The sequence below is a fragment of the Arachis hypogaea genome, chromosome 14 (assembly GCF_003086295.3).
Source record: "Arachis hypogaea cultivar Tifrunner chromosome 14, arahy.Tifrunner.gnm2.J5K5, whole genome shotgun sequence".
Classification (NCBI taxonomy): domain Eukaryota; kingdom Viridiplantae; phylum Streptophyta; class Magnoliopsida; order Fabales; family Fabaceae; genus Arachis; species Arachis hypogaea.
Window position 1 is genome coordinate 14,964,868 of NC_092049.1, and position 21,374 is coordinate 14,986,241.

Below are 21,374 nucleotides of genomic sequence, written 5' to 3' on the forward strand. Positions count from 1 at the left end.
TTCAATTAATAAATTAATTATTTTTCAGTTTATATTAATTATTGTTTTAAAATTATTTTTTTTTATTTTACATTATAAATTCTAAATATTAAATTTTTAGCCCTAAATTCTAAATTTTGAATTCTAAATCATACCCCTAAATAAATCCTAAACTCTCCAAAAGATGATGGTTAAAAAATTAATTTTATAAACAAATTTAACTAATATTAGCTAATTAATTGATTCTCTATTCTTATTATTTTGAAATGTCAACATTAAATAATTAGAGAGATTAAAATCAAATTTGATTCTTTTAGAAAATAAAATCAAGTTTATTTATAAAGACTAAAATAAAAAATATGTATTTTATAAAATCCCAAACTTAATTATTTAAGGTTTTATTTTTAGTGGTATTATTATATGAGGAATGGGGTTGGAAAGAATGATCATTTTGTAATGTTTACTAATCAACTAACTGAAGGCTAACACATATTATTGCCTAATTAATATGAACAACTCAATACAGTTATGAATATAAATTAGAATCACATTTGACGTCACTACAACAGAAGCGGGAGATGTCTGCGGTAAACTACTTGTGGAATTTTCAACTGCAGCAATTTATGGTACGGTGGATAGCTGCGGTCCCATTCCAAATTAGCCTACCGACGCCAAATTCCTCTAATTTAGTGTCGAACTCAAAATGGTCGTCGCTAACTCCTTTTCAGTTGCAGATAATTTGACCCAAATTCACTTCAGAATATCCACAATCAAGAATTCGAGGAATCCGCCAAAGGAGAGTGCAGAGCGCGCGAATCTCTTCCCTACTCCATCCTATCCCACTCTGTTACTGTTGACTCGCGTGGCTGGCGATCAACCCTTTTCCGCCTACTGTCGACCATTCCCAGAATCAGATTCGTCGGCTCTTCCACGCGCGAATCCTTGCCGCCGTTCCCTTCCGGTCCCAGTACCAGCTGCATCGTGCTTTCCGTCGCCGGAGGGTCCTTTGCCTATCAGCTTCATCGATTTGCCTTTTGGTATGTACAAAACCCCTCTTCCATTGCAAGCTTCCTGCTTGTTCTTCGTTTGTTAGCTCTTTCCACCATATGCCTTTTTTGTCGTTTTAAATTTTAAAAATTAACTAGCATCTGAATAGGATAGAACACAATTTTTAGAAATCTCTCCCAAAGATTAAAGCCGCTAAACTGATCGACGCAAAATACCTGATTTGCAGCGGTTATGCCAGCAGTTGTTGGAAACCGCCGCAAAATGTAATCCCCACCCCTTTATGCATTACGGATAATGTTTCGCTGGCAAACTGTTTAGCGACGGTTTACAAATCGACAATTAAACCGCCGCTATTCTCCGCATGTCCCGTAGTGCGTGTATTTTAAAAATATTTACACGCACCCAATCATTTTTATTTATAATATTCAAAAGTTATATAAAGAATTAAAAATAAGTGGCTGTAAATATTTATAAGACACGTTAAATGTACTTTAAAATTCGAAACATGAAACAAAAATTTCTATATACTAAGATTATAATATATTGTGGATTGATCATGAGCAAAATCTAGCAGACTTGAGTACTAATGGATACATGAAGGAATTAGAATAAGTGAATCTGATGATTTGAGTTGAGGCCAAAGATTTGCCAGCATTGACCAAGCAATCATCATAAGAGAGCCTCTTAAACAATGTTGGGTTGATGATTCTTGCAGATGCAAACCAGCCACAATGAAGGTGTATGTCATGAGGAGCACAACCAGATACACAAGTGTTCACTATTTGCACTATGTATTCTGGGATTCCAGATGTTGAATATTTGCTTTGTGATATGCTTATGTCTTTGCTTGTGCAAGAACCTCCAAATAAAATCAAACCCACACCATGTCAAAATAAACTCGAATCTTATCCTACTGGGTAGAGTCTGTTACTAATAGCATAATTATGAATTACATATTATTATGGAAGATAAATTTTTATTGGATAATATTAAAATAAATATGAATATTATCTTACTGTATAGAATCGGCTATAGAATAGTTGTAAAATAAATACCATGAAACATGAATTTTCTTGAAATGGGATGTGGAAGCCTTGAACCATTTTTTGGTTGATGGAAAGAAAGAAGAATCTGGGGTGAATGACGACCTGAAAATTAAAGTTACTATTATGACAAAATCCTAAGCATTTTTTAAAAGAATAATATAATAAGAGACTGAGACACTATAATATAATAGGTTAAGAGGATTAATTTTTACCTGAATAATGCATTATTTTTCCAACATCATCACAAAGCACAAGGGGGATTATTGTGATGAAGCAGAGGAAGATAATAAGAGGACAAGTAAAAGAGTTTGTGATTGTCATGTTAAGGTCGTTGTTGATGCAACAATGATAGATGAATGATGAGTTCTTTATTTAATTTGCTTATTTGCCAAACTAACTCACTCCCAAAAATTTTAAAGATTGAAAGAGAGAGAGAGAGGAAGTAGGGTTTGTAGGGTTGGTGATTCCTAAGTGCTACATATGCACAAGAATGGTATAATGGTGATGAGTAATTATAAGTGTGTGAGATAGTATTCCTTTATTCTTGGCTTAATGACATTCAAACCATAAGGGTTTTGTTATTTACATTTAATTTCTTACTTCAATTTCACAACGAGACAAATCCAATAATTGATAAGTAAATGACATATATTTTAAAACATCTTTAAATATAGATGTTTAATCTCATTCATTGAATAAATTATAATGTATTAGATTTTTGACAAGTAACATAAATTAAAAATATTATTTTTATTAAAAAAATTATTATATTCTTGAAATTACTAATTTAATTTTGATATCAATTTTTTAATTTGTTTAAAATTTAAACTTTTAACAAAATTTTTATTAGAAGATTGTTTTATTTTTTTATTTTTTATAAATTTTATAATATTATTTTTTTGTTTTCATTTTATTATTGTTTTATATTTTTTATTTAACAAATTTAATAATTTTTTACGAGTTGAGTTTTTTTATAACTTTTATAATTCTTTTAATATATTTTTCTCTAACTTTTAAAAATTTATATTTTAATTTACCAATTTTTATTATTAATCATTCTATTTTTAGTCTATTCATTTTTATTTTTTTAATTTTTTAAATAAAACTTATTGTAAAATTGAGATTTTAGAATAAATTATCAATTTAAGAAATTCGGTCTCAGTTTAAATTAATATTAATTAAATTATTAATATAATTATTTTTTAAATATTTGATTTTATTCATAATTTATATTTTTATTATTAATTTATGTTTTTTAGAGTATATTTTTTAATTATGGCCAAATAAATAACTTAAAAAAAAATATTTTTGTCATCTTTATATGAATGATATCTTTGATATATACTAAAACTATAAGCCTAATCAATCACACTAATGATTTTGTTTACACGGCAAAGATATTTGTATTGTATATATCAAAGGATAATAATATGGTGTTCAATTTGTGCCCGTCTAAAATAAAATAAAAATTGAAAATATATTTAAATAAATTGTGACAAATATAAGAGTATAAAAACAAGACACATGCACAAATATCAATTTCTAATGTCAAAGTTAAGAGTCCTATAATTTTCTAAATTAAAGATATATTTGAACACAAGGTAAAGTTTAATGTATATATATGGATCAAGTCACTGTATGGGTAAATTGTGATAATGTATGAGAGAAATATTTAATTTTATTAACAACCAAAGATTTATATATAATTCTTAGTTTAATTTTACCTGCAGAAAATGAAGTGTTTTATACTTTATATATCGTATTTTTTTAATTATATATGCAACAAATCACATTAAAATCTAATTTTAAAGTTCTTTTAAGAATATACATTTAGGATAATTTAAAAGATTAATTATCAATTCGGTATCCGAAAAATTAAACTTCTGAACAAAATATCCCTAAAAAATATTATCAACAAAATAACTACTGAATAATTTAAAAATATAATTTTGTAACTGATTTTGATATACACTTAACACGTAGTTGTTTATTTTGTGCGATTTATTATTACTTCTTCTGTTTTGAATAAATGTTCACTTTTTAAAATTTTATTTTTAAATAAGTATCTATTTAAGAAATTAATGTATTTTTATTTTTTTCAATCATACTTCTAAATTAGTGGATGGAAAAAAATAAATTATTAAAATAATTAAAAAAGAGTAATTTCGTAACTTATTTTTTAACTTTAATTCTATAACTCCAAGTCTCCAACACATCATATATAGTTTATTTTATTGATTCACCTAAAATGTAAAAATTAAATATTTACTTAAAAATAAATTAAGGAAGTAACAATATAAGGTGTAATTCATATTCATATTTTATGTACATTACGGAGGAAGGATGATTTTTTTCCACATTAATGTATCATGAAAATAGTTAAAGAAAAAAGATATAATAAATATAAAGTGAGTTCTATGGTACTTTTTATTATGATGCCTAAATTACCTAATTTATTTTTAAAGATAAAAAATAAAATATTTAAAACAAAAAATAAAATATTTAAAATTTATTAAATATTATCTATTTGCCTTTTTTAATAAGTTAGGTATAATCTCAAAAGCACCATAATATTTATCTAAATAAAATATTGTCAAACAAAGTAAAGTAAAAAATTTATATATATTCCATGAAAAACATAAAAATCTCTCAAAAAGAAATAAAACCCATGTAGAGTTGTGGCTAGTTAAAATGGTTTTAAGTTTTGACTTTTGACTTTTGACTTTTGACCGACACATTATTGTTTGGTTCAAATTTAACTTGAAAAAAACGCTGAATGAAAAATAACCTTTTTGGTGGTCAAAAAGTAAATTACCATTTTTCTCTGTTCACATTCACAACCTCATCATGCCTGTTTCATTCAAATTCTTCATACGGTATTCCATTTTACCCATTTTCTCTTTCTTTAGTCTTCACAAACATTCAATTTAACATGATGAGCTGTAAGAAGAAAGTTGCTTGCACCCTTTGTCAGAACGAGGTGAATAATATATATAGCTTCTTATTCTTTACCTAAATTGAATGATATATTTCTATTTTTTGATTCTCCTACATATTCTAGACCTATTCAAGTGACATCATTCATTCATGAATGAAAAATATTATTTACATGATATATTAAAGAAAAATTAATACTTTTTCGACAATATTTACATTTTTGTACATAATATATAAATTCTATTATAAATAAAGTTAAATAATTGTAAATACTATTTTAAAAAATATGCAAATATTTATATGAGTAGAATGATATATATGCATGAATGCATCTAATTTATTATACTACCATAGCTTCTATATATATATATATATATATATATATATTTTTTTTTTTTTCAAGTTCAAGTAGATGAGAAGAATGGCTATGAACATGAATTTATCAATCTATTGCAAAGTGCAATTTATAGCAACCTAAGGATTTAGAAGAGAGCCAGGCCACCTGTTCAATATGCATTGCATGGTTTGTTTGATAAAATTTTTTGAAGAAGTAGTGCAGTTATTTATTTGTTGTTTAGTAAATAAAAAAATTATATGTTTATATTTATAATTAAAAAAAAGAAGTATTTTTAAAAATATTTCAAGTAAATTTTTTTAAAATTAATTTTTACTTATTAAAATTAAAAAGTCTAATGTAACTTTATAATTAACTAATTTTTAAATTTAACTATTATGTTTATATATTTATTATAGTTTTTTTATTTTAAAAATTAATTTACCAAACATTATTGTTATTGTTTAATTTATACTTATTAAAAGTTATTTTTAATTTAATTTACTAAATATATATATTACAAATTTAAAAAAAATTATCTTTTAAAAACTAGCTTTCTTAAATTACTTTCAGAAAGTAAAAATTTTATCAAACTAAATCTAATTAAGAAATTAACTACTTTGCACCTTTAATTTATATTTATTAACCATAAAAATTATAATTCGGCAAACATAAAAACAATAAAGAGAATAATATTTCTTCTCTTGTGAAATATTTTAATAATATTTTTCTTTTTTATTTATAAAATATATAATTTTTTATTATGATTAAAATATATAATATACAGACTTTAGTCTATTTGATTAAAATAATTTTAATAATTATTATAATTGTATATATAAATTAGTGATAATTTTTTATTATTTATTCAAATAATATATATTTGTTATTAATGTAATAATTTTTATTTATTTTAAATATATTATCATTAATCATCAAATACGTAAAAAATTAAATAAAAAAGTTTTGTAATAATTTAAAATAAAAAATATATATTTTATATTATGATTATTATTATTTGAATAAACTAAATAATTATCATTAATATATATAATAATCACTATTAAATAATATTTTAATTAAATAGAGTAAAATATATAATTATTTTAATTTTATAGAAGAAAAGAACATATATATATTATAAATAAAAGAAAAATTATTATTTAAATATCTGGAAAAAAATTATTTTCTCAGAATAAAAATTGCGTAAAGCAATATCGTCACACTGTCGAGCGACCCTTGGTCCTAACCCGTAACCCAGACCCCCACGGCCATCCCATGTGTTTTATGAGGTAATTAACTCTATATACCTAACACATTTATGACATACATACATATAATTAAGTTCAGATTTCAATTCCTATCTTGTAAGCTTGCATGATCCCATTTTATTGTATTCACACGTGTTTGGTATGTTATCACTTTAGCCATAAATGCCTATAGTATTTAGCTTTTTTTATTATAAAAATTTGCTTCAAAATTTGATCTCTAGAATTATTTTTAAAATATATGTTTAGTATTTAATTTTTTTACATGTTTTTAAATTTTTCAAAATTTATTTATTGTTAGCATATTTTGGGATTTATTTTATCGGCATCACGAATGAGTACTATTTGGGAGTTTATTCTATACTTTTAACGGTTAAATACTCTTAGACAGTATTTGTTTTTAAAGACAGTACAGAACATAACACTGAAATAGAGACAATAGGATGAAGACACTAAAAATTATTTTTTATGTATTGTATTTGAATATGATGGACAAGACACTAATGTAATGTCTAGTATTATATTTGGATATATATGGACAAGACTAAAATATTATATGAAATGATTAAAATAGCCCCGTAATTTCAAATTTTCTACGTCAATACAAATTAATTTAATAAAAAATGAGAGTATGTAGGAGTACAGACGAAACTTAAAAAAAATATTTGAAGAGGCAAAAAATTTTAATAAAAAAATATATTAGTATTTATATTAAAATAAAATTTATAAATATAATTATTTTATTTTAAAATTTATTATTAATATGTAAGAATATATATGGTTAAAATTAACAAAAAAATAAATTTGATTTTGATTAATAACAAATTTTGTTTAAGTTAATAAGACAAATTAATTTTAAATAAAAAATTAATTTAAAAAAATCCATTTTTATATGAAAAAACAATTAGTTTTTGCATATAAAAATTTATTTTTATTTAAAAAAAACTAATTTTTTTTATCTAAAAACTTATTTTTTTTATAAAAAATTAATTTTTTTTAAATTATATAAAATTAATTATAATTTATAAATTATTTTTTAACATTTTAAAAGATCAATTTTACTTTTGATAATATTTATCTTTTAAAAATTTAAAGATTAATTATTTTTGTTATTATTTTTATTACAAATCAAATAATATAATATAAGGCTAAAATGGTATTGAAGTAAAACGATAAAAAGAAAAGAATTATCTAACCCCAATAAAAAATTCTACAGAAAGGAGAGAATACCTGAAAAAGAAAGAAATAGAGAAAGAACAGGAAGAAAAAAAGTATCTCTGAACAACGTAATAAGAAAAATAAGAAGGGGTAATAATGGAAAAAAAAGAAAACAAAATTTATAAAATTGTCCGTGTCCACTCTTCCAAATCTCGTGTCCATCATTGTCCTTCGTGAAAGAGTGGACACAAAAGTATAAAAAACTGTCTCGGAGACAATATGTCCACTATCCATGTCTCTGCTTCAAAACACTTTTTAAACAAGTGTTGTCCATGTCTCCGTGTCCTGCCCCCGAAAACAAACGCTACCTTATTGTGTTATAAAATAGTATTATTTTGATTCTCAAAATTTATGACAAATTTTAATTTAGTCTATAACATTTCAAATATTCTATTTTTGTTTCAAAAATTTTAAACGGATTTAATGTTATCCTAATGTTAAATTTTTATGAATAATGATCAAAGTGAATGACATAGACATTAACATTATTATTAAGTCATATCTTCTTATTTATATTAGAGAAATATAACCAAAATTTTTTCGTAGTAATACTTCCTCTTCTGATTTCAATCTCCTTCTTGTAAAAAAACTCTCAAATCTTATCAATTAATTATCAAGGATCTAGTATCAAAGGAAAAATTTTTGTATTTGTGATCATTGGTGGGTCAATTTTATTCATGTATTGAAAATAAACATTATTAGCTCTTAAATATGCTACTTGTTCGTATTAAATTTAATAGTGAGATAATATTAAATTTATTTAAAAATTTTTGGGACTGAAATAGAAAATTTGAAACTTTTTTAAATTAACGACATTTGAAATGTTAAATATTAAATTAGGACTTGACCCAAACTTTTTTTTCTAAAGATAGAAATATATTTCATTAAATTTGGTAAATGAAATACAAGGTTCATGTTAGGACAAAAACAATGAATGATGGAGATCTCCCAAATAAACCACACTTAGAAAGAATCTAATAGTAAAAAATAGAAAAGAAAATTGTATAAAGTGAAATTAGACTTCTTTCTAGAGAATAGGACTTGTGAACTAACTCAATGAGAAGCCACATGGAGACGTCGAATCTCTCGAAGGAGTTTACTAGAAACATCGAGAATAGAAGTTGGGGTAGTGTTGGTTCCTTCAAATACGAAGAAATTCCTAGCTTTCCAACAGTTCCAACATAGAATAGCAAGCAGTTGTTAGTTCCGATTATCACCACCTATTGAACGAATCTACTCTGTCGTGGTGTTCCACTAAGACCAAAATTTAGTAATTAGATGAGTGGGGAGGCACGCATAAACTCAAAAAACTATTGGACCAAGCATCTCTTATAGCTGGATATTATATAAGACAGTGAGAAATTATTTCGTCCTCTTCTTAGCAACGAAAACACAATGCCGATATTGCAGAAAATCTTCAGTGAATCTGGACTAGAACCGAAAGCCAATCATAAAGACACTTCTAAATAAACAGTTTGATTTTGTGAGGAAGCTTCATCTTTTAAAAGTTGATCCAAAAAATATTTTACTGTATATAAGTTGAACGAAATTTAAACAAAAAGTATAAAAATAAGTACGCCATTTTATAGCTTAATATTGTATCATATTTTTTTTGTTTGTTCAGTATTCAAACGTTAAAATTAAAATAATATTTTACTGTATAAAATATTTTGAAAATACTTTTTGTTGTAAACAAATATAGAGCGTACTTTTGAAAATAATTTGATAATTCAAGGTATTTTTTGTGTTTTAGTTTACTCATCCTTTGTTATGCTCTAAAAAAATATATAGTTTTTAACTTTACATACATTTTTAAACTTTGTTGGTAGGTTTTTTTTTTTTTTTTTTTTTTTTTTCTTCTGGAAGTTACTTTACTTAGTAGTAAAGAATTAAAGATAGGGTATATATATGAAATAGGAAATTATATGGTACAGATTTAAAGATTTGTTTCCTTAAATCACACTTTCTAAAGCCACATTTTTCACTTAAAACCGTAGCTCTTTACAAAGAAAAAACGTCACCTAATGGAAAAAAGTAAATTAGAAGATTTAAGAGAAGAAATAATTAAGTTATCGAAATTAATAGATAAAAAATTAATGATTTTAACTAATGTTAACTGTAATGACACCGAATTCTTAAAATCAATACAAAATGATTTTTCTCAAAATCTTTATTTTACTATAAGTTTTATTGAAGGACTTCAAAAACCTGAAAAAACTTATTTTTCACACGGAATTTCTAAGAAATGTTACCATGGAAATGATTCCCCACATCTTTATCATACTTTTAACCCACAATTAAATTCTATAGTAGATATGCTTGAAGAAATATTAGTATCTATAAAATTTCAAAGAAATAAGGAAAAAGAAAATCCCAAAGAAGAAAAATTTCAAAATATAATCAACATAACAGATTTAAAAGTAAAACCACCACTAAAATTATGAATATTGAAGAAAAATTAGAAGAAGTTACAATGCTTTTTAAACAATTAAAAATGGCTCAAGAAAATAATATTATGGAACAGGAATTTCAGATAGAAGAAGATTTAGTAAATTCTGAAAATATAGAAAATGAAGAACACATCCTAGATTATTCAAGTGACGAAAAACCAGCAATTCCAATACAAGTAAAAAATGAAGCTGGAACATCTAGGGATAATCAATCTCAATTTAAATGGGAAACAGGTTTTGATAATTATGCTTTTAAAAAAGGATTTATAAATAAAGATTCAAAATATACAAAAACACCATCAAAATACGTTCCTAAAATTCAGGAAATGGAAGGAGAAAGAATGCTCGATTTAGACTGTAAAAAGAATGAAAAAGAAATTTTCGAAAACTGGTTGAATTCCTTCTTATTAGAAGCCTTTACTAATCCAAAACTTAACGAATTATCTGGAAGAGATATTTGGAATTACATAGGGTTTCATACTAAAGGAGCTATAAGAGATTATATGACATCAATAGAAAACCAAATAATAGAAGAATTAGCAACAAAAACAACAGCTTATGATAAGATATTATATATAATTCTATATAAAGAATTTTTTGGAAAAAAATATTATAGATCATAAACAAGAAGTCTATAATAAAGAATATCAAGAAGCAAAAAATCATTTAGCTAACATTCAGATATATGATCTATGTAATGTGGAGTCTTATATATGTGAATATAGAATACATTATTACAAATTAAAAGAAGAAGATAAAAATCATTATCTTAGTATGTATATAACAAAACTTCCATATCCTGCTAATGAATTTATTATGGGAAGATTTATAAGAGAAATAAATAGAGGAACAATTAAAAATAATTTTGGCAGAGCAACCTCTGCAATAAGAGAGGAAATAAAAGAACGTTGTATGCAAGAAGCAACTCAAAAAAGATTTGCAAATATAATTAGAATTTACTGTCAGGATAATGAAGAGATACCTCAAAAATATGGTCTTAATAAAAATTTTCAAAGAAAAAGAAAATATCAATTTAGAAAAAGAAAATATTATCCAAACTGGAGAAAAAAGAGGTATTTTAGAAAAAGAAATAACAATAAAAATAAAAGACAAAAAAGTGATTATTGCCCAAATAAAAAAGAAAATTGTAAGTGTTGGTATTGCCAAGAAGAAGGTCACTATGCAAATGAATGTCCGAAAAAGAAGGATAAAAAGGATCTTACTAAACAAATAGAAATTGCTAAGTCCTGTTTTATGGAACCATTAGAAGAATCTGATGATAACTTAGACTATATTTTTGAATATGTCTCGGAAACAGACTCAGAGACTGAGTAATAATGCTACATTTATTACTATAAAAATAACAGAAAAGTTTATAAATGCTTTCATAGATTCTGGAGCAACGCAATGCTTTGCTAGTTCAAACATAAAACTTGATTGGAAAAAATTAAAAAAACCATTAAGAGTTAGAATAGCTGACAAATCAATACATAAAATTAACCAAAAAGCAGAGATGGTTGAAATTTTTATTCAAAATTATAGGTTCATTATTCCATCTATATATATGTTAGACTCTGGAATGGATTTTATCATAGGAAATAATTTTAAAACTATATCATCCATTCATTCAAGAATTAACATATATAGTTTTAAAAGCACCACACGATTCTTCAATAAATCAAAAATCAAAACGTATAAAAATACCAACTACCACTATAGATAAGATCTTAAAATTTAAAATATTTTCTATATTAGAGACATGTTATTTAAATCTATACTTTCAGATAAATATCCCAAAAAATAGTCTTGAAATAAAGATAGAAGAACTTTTGGATGAAATTTGTGCTGAAAATCCTTTAGATGTTAAAAATACAAATAACGAATTAGTAAGTATTAAATTAAAAGATCCTACAAAAGAGATAAATGTTCCAAATAAAATTCCTTATTCCGCAAGAGATAGAGAAGAGTTTTCATTAGAATGTAGAGATCTTTTGGAAAAAGGAATTATAAGATTAAGTAAAAGTCCTCATGCGGCTCCAGCCTTTTATGTCGAAAATAATAATGAAATTAAAAGGGGAAAACGAAGAATGGTTATTAACTATAAGAAGATGAATGAAGCAACTATTGGTGATGCTCATAAACTTCCAAGAAAAGATTCTATTTTAGAAAAAATCAAAGGAGCAACTTGGTTTTCATCTCTTGATGCAAAATCAGGATATTGGCAGCTTCGTTTAGACGAAGAAACAAAGAAATTAACTGCTTTTACTTGCCCAACAAAAGAATCAACAAGTGTGTTACTCTATGAATGGAATGTATTACCATTCGGATTAAAACAAGCCCCAGGTATTTACCAAAGATTTATGGAAGAAAATCTAAAAGAGTTAAATGAATTTGTTTTAGTGTATATTGATGATATACTAATTTTTACAAAACAGGATAGAGAAGATCATCTTCAAAAATTATTAATAGTTTTAGAAAGATGTAAAGAAAAAGGATTAGTTCTTAGCAAAAAGAAAGCAAGAATAGCAAAACAAGAAATAGAGTTTCTTGGATTAATTCTATCTACTCAAGGAAAGCTAAAACTTCAACCAAATGTCCTAGAAAAGGTAAATTTATTTCCTAATAAAATAGAAGATAGAAAACAATTACAAAGATTTTTAGGATGTATAAATTATATTTCAGATCAAGGATTTTTAAAGAATATAACAGAATACACTAAAAGCTTATTTCCAAAAATAAGTACTAAAAAAGAATGGAAATGGGATGAAAAAGATAGTATGCAAATTCAAAGGATTAAAGAATTATGTGAAAAACTTCCAGAACTTTATATTCCAGAAGAAAATGACTACTTAATAGTAGAAACAGATGCTTCAGACATAACCTGGTCAGGATGTCTAAAAGCTAAGAAAGCTATAAAAAGTTTGGAACAAGGAAAAGAATCACTAGATTCTAAAGATTCCCCAAAGGAATTACTTTGCAGGTATATTTCAGGAACTTTTACTCCAACAGAACAGAGATATACCACTCATGAAAAGGAAACTCTAGCAGCAATTAAATCTCTTAAGAAATGGAAAATTGATTTACTACCAAGAGAATTTACATTAAGGACAGATTCAAGCTACCTAACAGGTTTCATACGATATAATTTAAAAGTTGATTATAATCATGGACGATTGGTAAGATGGCAATTATTTTTGTTACAATATCCAATAAAAATTGAATATATTAAGGGTGACAAAAATGTTATTGCAGATACATTAACAAGAGAATGGAGTTCGTCTACAACGCATTAGATCAAGAAATTCAGAAATACGAACAAGAACTCGAAAAATGCAAGCATTGTCAGCAAATAAGGACACAGATCCAATCCCTCAAGAAGGCCATCGAAGCAATGAAATCAACACAACAACCACAACCATCAGAGCTCAGCCAGCTAAGCGTGGTGGACAAATCAGGTGAAGAAAAAATTCCAAAAAATAAAACAATTGCTGAAATTATCAAAAAATCCACCCAAGATAAAAAATATTATGTAATTTATAATGGCCCCATGAAAGGAGTTTATGATGCCTGGGAAAAAGCAGCACCATTTACACATCAATCAAGGATAATTCATAAAGGAGGGTTTTTAACACTGGAAGAAGCAAAGGAATCTTTCAGGGAATATGAAGCTCTTCATCTAGAGCAAACCCTAAAAAGAGCAGATAAAGCTCCAATTCAAACCCAGAGAACAGGGATAATAAGAAACATTCCTACAAGGGCTGAAATCAAAGAAAAGAAAAGGGTCTGTAGATCAAATCTCAGGGAAACCCTTAATATAGTCCTAAACTGGACTGAAGAAAAAAGAGCAATTTTGGGATATTATCCTATTGCCAAAGAACAGCTAACAAAGCTGGTTATATTTCCAGATGCATCCCCATCGGACACCTATCAGTTTTTCCAGTATGGATTAATTGATACAATTTTAATTTTTAATGATCTAAAAATTATTAGTGAGTTTCCTGCAGGATTCGTTGATACAGTGAAGAGATTTAAAAATATGATTGACAACGTAAATCCAAGGGATATATCCCTAAAATTTACGAACAGTTAACCTATTTTTAATGAAGAAGAAGAATGCTTGGTTCCAGCACACCAAGTAATATTCATGTCTGTCTTCCCAGGAAATTTTCAACCAATTGATCAAGTTCAAGATTTAACAATCTACAGTCATGAAGGAAGGCTAGCCAGCACACTAGCAAGGGTCTTCGAAAGAACTCAAAAGATAACAAGGGAATCTCACACAAGAATTAATTATAAAAGCAGAAATACTTTGCTTGTGTCTAGTAAAAGGAATGAAATTGAAGAAAGAGAGATGAGACTCTTAGTGGAATTTGAATCAGCATTCTACAACTTATCTGGACTCTTAGAAAAGCTCCCTGAAGGGATAAAAAGGAATCTCTGCTATTTGATAAAAGACAGAGAAGACCACAAGTGCCAGCTATGCGTCTCAGAGTTATCTGAAGAAAGCAATAATAAAACGGAATCAACCCACATGATAAAGGAAGAAGACAACGCATCTGAAGGTCACATAATGAAAGAGGAAGACAGCACATCTGAAGCATCTCTCAACATTATTGCATAATAACGTAAGCGCTTAGGTCATAGAGCACCAACAATGTAGCTGGTGCAAGATAATAAACAATGACGTAAGCAATGACGTCATAAGAAGGGTAAGGATGGGAATTGTCCATCAGACCCAACCATTATAAATAGGTTGCTTAGGCAATTGTAGAAGGCATCAGAAAATAGAAAGCAGGAGGTAAAGAGTACTCAAATGCTAGGAGAGCAAGGAGGAAGCTACCGAGGCGATTCTATGATCTGAAGAAGAATTCCCATTAGGGAAAAATAGTTCTAAACTCCCATCTGGAGTTAGTATTTACAATCTCCCCTCTGGAGATAAAAACACCTTATGTAAAATATATTAAATAAAAGAAGTTTTTCTCCAGAAAGGTATGTATTCATTCTAGTCTTTCAATTATGAATTATTTAGAAAGTTTAGAATTAACAGAAGAATCTGATTATTATAGATTAACTGCTTTATTAGATAATGAAAAACAGGCTGTTTTAAAAACAGAATTAAATCTCAAATCAAACGAAAATTTTAATAAACAAAACCTTTTAAAAGAAGTTTTTAATAGAAAAAATATAATATACTATGGAAAAATTCAACTTGAAGCCCCTATAAAGATAAAATCCGCCAATGGAGAACTTGAAATAGCTTTGATAAATGATGAAGAATTAAGTAAACAGATTGAGAAAATTAAGGATCAACAAAAAAGATCTAAAATTGGATGGATTCATATTAGTACTATACAAGTCTTAATCAAATCTACATATATGAAAGGAATTAATTCACCAATAAGCTTAGCAATCTGTGACAAAAGAATTACTGATGACCCAATAGATCAAATAATTGGAATTGTTCATGGAAACTTGGCAAACGTAAATGTTAAATTTAATGCCCATCTGGGATATGCTATACCTTTATCAACTGAAAATCTTGGAAGATCTATAAGTCTGGCTTATAAATTTCACAGAAAGAATCTAATGGAACAAGATGATGAACCATTTTCAATTACATATGCAATAAATTATGCTTTAACAAATAGCCATCATAGTATAATATTTAAAAACAGAGAAAGAATTTATGTCGATGAATTATTTCAGAAAATTGTAAAAACAGAAATACCAAAATATAAAGCTATTGAAAACCCAGTTCTATTATTAAAAGAACCGTCAGGAAAATTAGTTTCATCGAATTTTCAAATTAGAGAATCTAAAATTAATAGCCCTTTAAGTCTATCTAAGTTGAAGATTAAAGAAGAAAATTCTGAAATCAAAGAATTAACAAAAAAGGTCGAAAAATTAAATGAAACCCTAAACACTAAATTATGACAATAAATAAAGAAGAAATATATGTAACTTATCAAGACAAGAAACAAGAGCTCTTTGAAAGAGAAAATCGTTTGAATTATTTACAGTTTTCTGAAATAAATCAAAGAGCATTTGAAGCTCTAAAAATAATCTATGACAAGTTAAAAAGAGAAGTTGAAGAGCTAGAAAAATTAATAGAATCTCTAGAAAATAGTGATGAATCAATGATAGAGTTTGCAGAAATTTTAAAATAAATAATGAAGCATAAAAAGATTGAAAAACCAGAAAATAAAATAAAAAGAAAAAGGGTAGAAAAATTAAAAAGTAAAATAAAAGAGTATAAAAAGGAATTAAATAACCTTCAGATCGAAATTGATGACCTTATAATAAAAAGGATAGAAATAAGAATAAATATAAACAAGTTGGAATTAAACTTAAAAAATTTATAAATGCCTGGAAAACCATATTATGACTTAAAAGAATTAAAGCTGTTGAAAGAAAAAATGGAAAATGAAGTTGAAAAATTAAGAAGGTATTTAGAAACAACAGAAAGTGTAGAAATAAAAGAAGTTTTTGAGGATTTAAGAAATTATATTAAAGAAAAAGACAAACAGATAAAAGATTTTATATACAATAATCCATGCAAAAAAGAATATTATAAACTAAAACAAGATTGAAAACTATAAAAAAAAAATGGTATCATATAGTAAAAAAGATTGCAAAATTGGTATCAGAGCCAAGTTAACGATTAAGGGTAACACTTTCTCTTTAAGCAACACTTTTAGTGATACACTTTTAAACCAAATAAAAACAAAAATCTGTAAATCTGTACCAAAGTGCATCTGTACACTAGATGGACCATATGAAATATATTATAGTTATTAGATTAACTCAAATGAGATTAAATACGATTAATAAATAATATACAAATAATAATGCGTTTAATATAGTCATCAATTTTATTAAAAAAATATATTTAATAAATAAATTAAAATAATTAGATTTTATATAATTATAAAAAAATATAATATAATTAAAAAAATCGTATACAAACAATTTTTTTAGAAAAATGAAATCATAATTAATAAAAATGTTCCACGTTTAAATTACAACGCCAGTTCCAATTTATAAAGACATTTTTTTTGTTTTTGCTTTTATTTTTTTGGTCTTCTGTATTTGAGTTCTTATCATAAATACCAAATTAAATATAGTTTAAATATTTGTAGGCTGGACACAACCATTTAAGAGTAATAATAAATTACCTTTAAGTTCTTTAAAATATTTTTACTAATAGTAAACAAAAATATAAGTAAAACTAGTTTCTGGAACTTTCGAAAAATAAATGTTTTATTAATTTAACAAATTGAAAGTATCAGAATAACAAATTAGAATATAGAAGAATAAACTCATTCCCTCGATTTAATTAAAGATGGAGTATGAGTATCCAAATTATATCTCTTCCCGTCCCAATTCAAGAAACTAAAGCAAAAATAGTGGGTCATGCTTTGCTTTTATTGGGTTAAAATGTGAAGGGCCAAAATGGGCCAATAGCCTAAAATTGCATACATGGATGTTCTCCAATGTTTTTTATGGACTCGATTGTTGGAGTTTAGACCGTATAAACATGAATCCTAGAAATGGTGGCTAGGTTAGTGTGTGTGATTGTGTTTGTATGACAAAAAAAAAAAAAAAGACCATATAAATATTAAAAAATGCAGGAAACCATGAAAAACCATGAAATTTAATTGTCATGGTTACTTGGGTTATTCAATAGTATTTTTGAGTTTGATCTTTAATGCTGTATTTAGTTAGTGTCTTTAATACATAAGAATATAGATACAAATATAAAAAATATATATACATAAAGTTAGACAAGTATTTGGTGATAATGTATATAATATATTAATACAAATTAAATATTAATTTTATTCTCTTCAGAATAAATCATTATTACTACCGTCACCATTATCATTTAGTGCTTTCCACCATCACCACCACTAATATATTAACATCAATCCAAGCAAGAACTCTATTTCAATTATCAATAAAATAATTCTTAATTCTTTAAAAAAAAATAAAACAGACATGAAAAAAGGAAAAAAAAAAAAAAGAAAAAACAAAGGTGCCCATGACAAATTCCACTTTTTAATTTAAGTGTGGAAGGAGAAATGGTGTAGTACGTAATTATGGAGTGTATAGGTGCTTTACGCGACTGTGGTGTTAGGAGTAAAAATCGGACCGTCCGATTTTTGAGTACACAAATCGGATTTGTGTACTCCAATTTTTTTTAATTTTTTAAATACAAGTCGGAGGGTCCGATTACCTTCACCAAAATTTAAATTTTCTTTTCCACACTAGTAAACTTAAAATTTTTTTACAAAGAAATCGGATGGTCCGATTTCTTCATTCCTTGTTTCAGAAAAAATTGTCCCATATTCATGTCTAACACTCACAGTTTTCATAACGATGCACAACACACATATATTTTTCATATCCAAAAAAATTAGCCGACAAATTCTCATACTCTTTTACAGTGAAATTGGAAATTTCTTTTTTAATGGACCCTTTATTTTCATTTAGCTCCGATATTGCCTCTTATATCATCTAAAAAAAAGCACAAAAGGGAGCAAAAAATTAAAATCGAAAGAAGAATAGCATATGCATTATGATCATTTCAATTCCAAAGAAAATAAGATACTGAATAAGAAAAATAAAAAAGATTTAAAATTTGGAGAAAAGTAAGGAAAAAGAGCTAGCAGTATATAAGGAAGGTATGTGCGGGTGTGGAAAGAAGGAAGCAACTTGAGACGCTGCTAAACGAGGGAGAAAACATGGCGTGTTTCGAGGGAGAGGGACAGGTTGGATTCAGCGAGCTGAGACAAAAGAGAGTCTTTGAGGTTAGCAATGATGCGATTTTTTATAGAATGTTCGTCATCGTTGGAAAGAGATTGAGCAGGAGAATGAGGTTTCTCTTCTTCGTCCATAATTGGTGCCAAGCGTCAAGGGACTTTGATTATTTGTGTGTGTAAAGTACCATAAAAGTGGCGAGTAAGGGCGAATAGAGGCCAAAGCGCGAACAGAGGTGGCAAACTAGACGGAACGATTGGAAGCGATGGCGAGGAGTGACTGAGTGGAGGGGTGGAGGCTGGTGTTGGTGTTTGTGTCGCCGTTGTGACGAAAGTGTAGCAGTGAACTGGTTAGAGAGTGACGAGAGTTCAGGGTATACATGATTTTGAAAACCGGACCGAACCGACTGGTCAAATTGATCAAATTGGGAACCAATAAAAACAATCCGGTCCAATGTCTAAACCGTTAGTTAGAGAATTGCCCAAAAATCGATTTAGTTCTTACTAAACTACTCCGTTTTGCTTGCTTTAAAAAAAAATGGACCCCACATTTGAGTCACGTCTCACGCCCCCTTCCCCCCAAAACCCCTCCTTTGTGCGTTTCAAGCTTTCAGCAAAGAAAGGGAATCCAAAACCAAAACCCTTCTTCAAAGTTCAAAGCACCCATAACTAAAACCCTAGCTTCTTCAATGGTTCCATCACCGCTGTCCGTGGTTGTTGGTGCCTCTGCAGCTTCCCTCTTCCCTCCGTGGTTGTCTATTTTAACTCGCCACGTCGTCCATCCTCCCGCAGCTTCTCTGTTCGAGCTGCTCGCCGTCGTCTCGTCGTCGTCCTGCTCTCTGTCATGCTCCCCCCTCGTCGAAGGTTAGTGGCACTGTTTACAAGGTTTCTTTTTCCTTTTATGCTCTGTTCTAACTTTTGCATGTCTGATTTGAGTGATTTGTGAATGTGAAATCATTGATTTTGTGTTGTTATGCCGCTGTTTTTTAATTTTTGTTGCTGATTGTTCTTGATTTGTGAATGTAAAATCATTGATTTTGTATTGTTATGCTGTTGCTGCTATTTTTTAATTTTTGTTGCTGATTATTCTTGATTTTTGAATGTGAAATTATTGATTTTTTGTTGTTATGCTACTGCTGCTGCTGTTTTTTAAGGTGATTATTTGTTATTGTGTTTTAATTTTTGTTATTGATTTATGAAATTATTGATGAAAATGGCTTTGTTATGATTTTTGATTTCTGATTTCAATATCATTGTTGAAAACTTGAGATTATTGATGAAAATGGCTTTGTTATGATTTCTTATTTCTAATTTTTGCATTGTTCTAAAAATCGGACCGAATTGATCAGTTAAACTGGTCTAACTACGAACCGATAATATTAACAGTTTAATTAGACATGTAAAACCGTTGATAAAAATTGGCTGGTCGGGCTGAACCAGAACCTGGCCGGTTTCCACGAAAACCTCCGTTTCTTTTTCCCTTTCTTCCTCTCTTTCTTTCATTCACACTGTGTTTGTTTAGATCAAGGTTTTGAAAACCGAACCGGTCATCGAACCATTCTAGTTACTGGTTTATTAGTTTACAAGTTCAATCGATTTGACCGTGATTGAATCGAAAAAATCGTTTTATAATAAAATAATAAATAAAATATAAATAAACACACCAAAACTATATGATCTTATCAATTTATAAACTCAAGTTTTTTTAAACTCTCTTAAAATATATGTTTCCAAGCACTTTTGTCATCATCATCTTCAGCTTTACATTCATCACTCAATTAAAGAATCCACAATCCTAATCCTCTATAATTTCTTTTGAAAAAATAAAATTCCATTCAAAAAGGAAACCATAGCTCTAAGTAATTGAGAATATTTGTGAGACTCAGCACCAAGACATAGAACAAGTATACATATAGAGTAGTACCAAACATTCCAATTCTCAATTCCATGAATCATAAACAAAAGGGTGTCTAAATATTCACAGAATCAATCAAATTCAACATTAAAAAGCATCAAAAACCAAATTTTGCAGTTAAACAATGAAGTAAAAAAATTAGAAATGAGAGTGTCTTGAACCACCGACTTCTGCATAAGAGAAATACACTACCATCATCAACATCACTCCCAGGACCTCCAACAACAGCATCATCTTCATGATTTCCTTGCTCTAAATCAATAACATGGAACATTTGCGGTTTCTTAATTTTTTGAAAGCATCAATCTGGTTTAAAATTAAAACACAGCAACAAATAATCACCCTAAACTCTGAAATTAATAAATCTATAAAAAAAAATTCAAAAATAGCATCCTCATAAATTAAAAAACAGCAGTAGAGTAACAAACCCATTTTAGCAATAATTTCGACAACACAAAAT

The 21,374-nt window shown here is 27.2% G+C and overlaps 1 protein-coding gene across 1 annotated transcript; it reads right to left on the reverse strand.

Annotated features, from left to right (window-relative positions):
• Positions 1-1,541: 1,541 nt before the first annotated feature.
• Positions 1,542-21,188, reverse strand: LOC112742286 (TPD1 protein homolog 1). The gene is made up of 3 exons (XM_072215589.1): positions 21,102-21,188; positions 2,246-2,399; positions 1,542-1,846 (listed from the first exon to the last, which is right to left on the reverse strand). Exons 1-3 carry the CDS (start codon positions 21,186-21,188, stop codon positions 1,542-1,544), a joined length of 546 nt encoding a protein of 181 aa, XP_072071690.1.
• Positions 21,189-21,374: the final 186 nt, after the last annotated feature.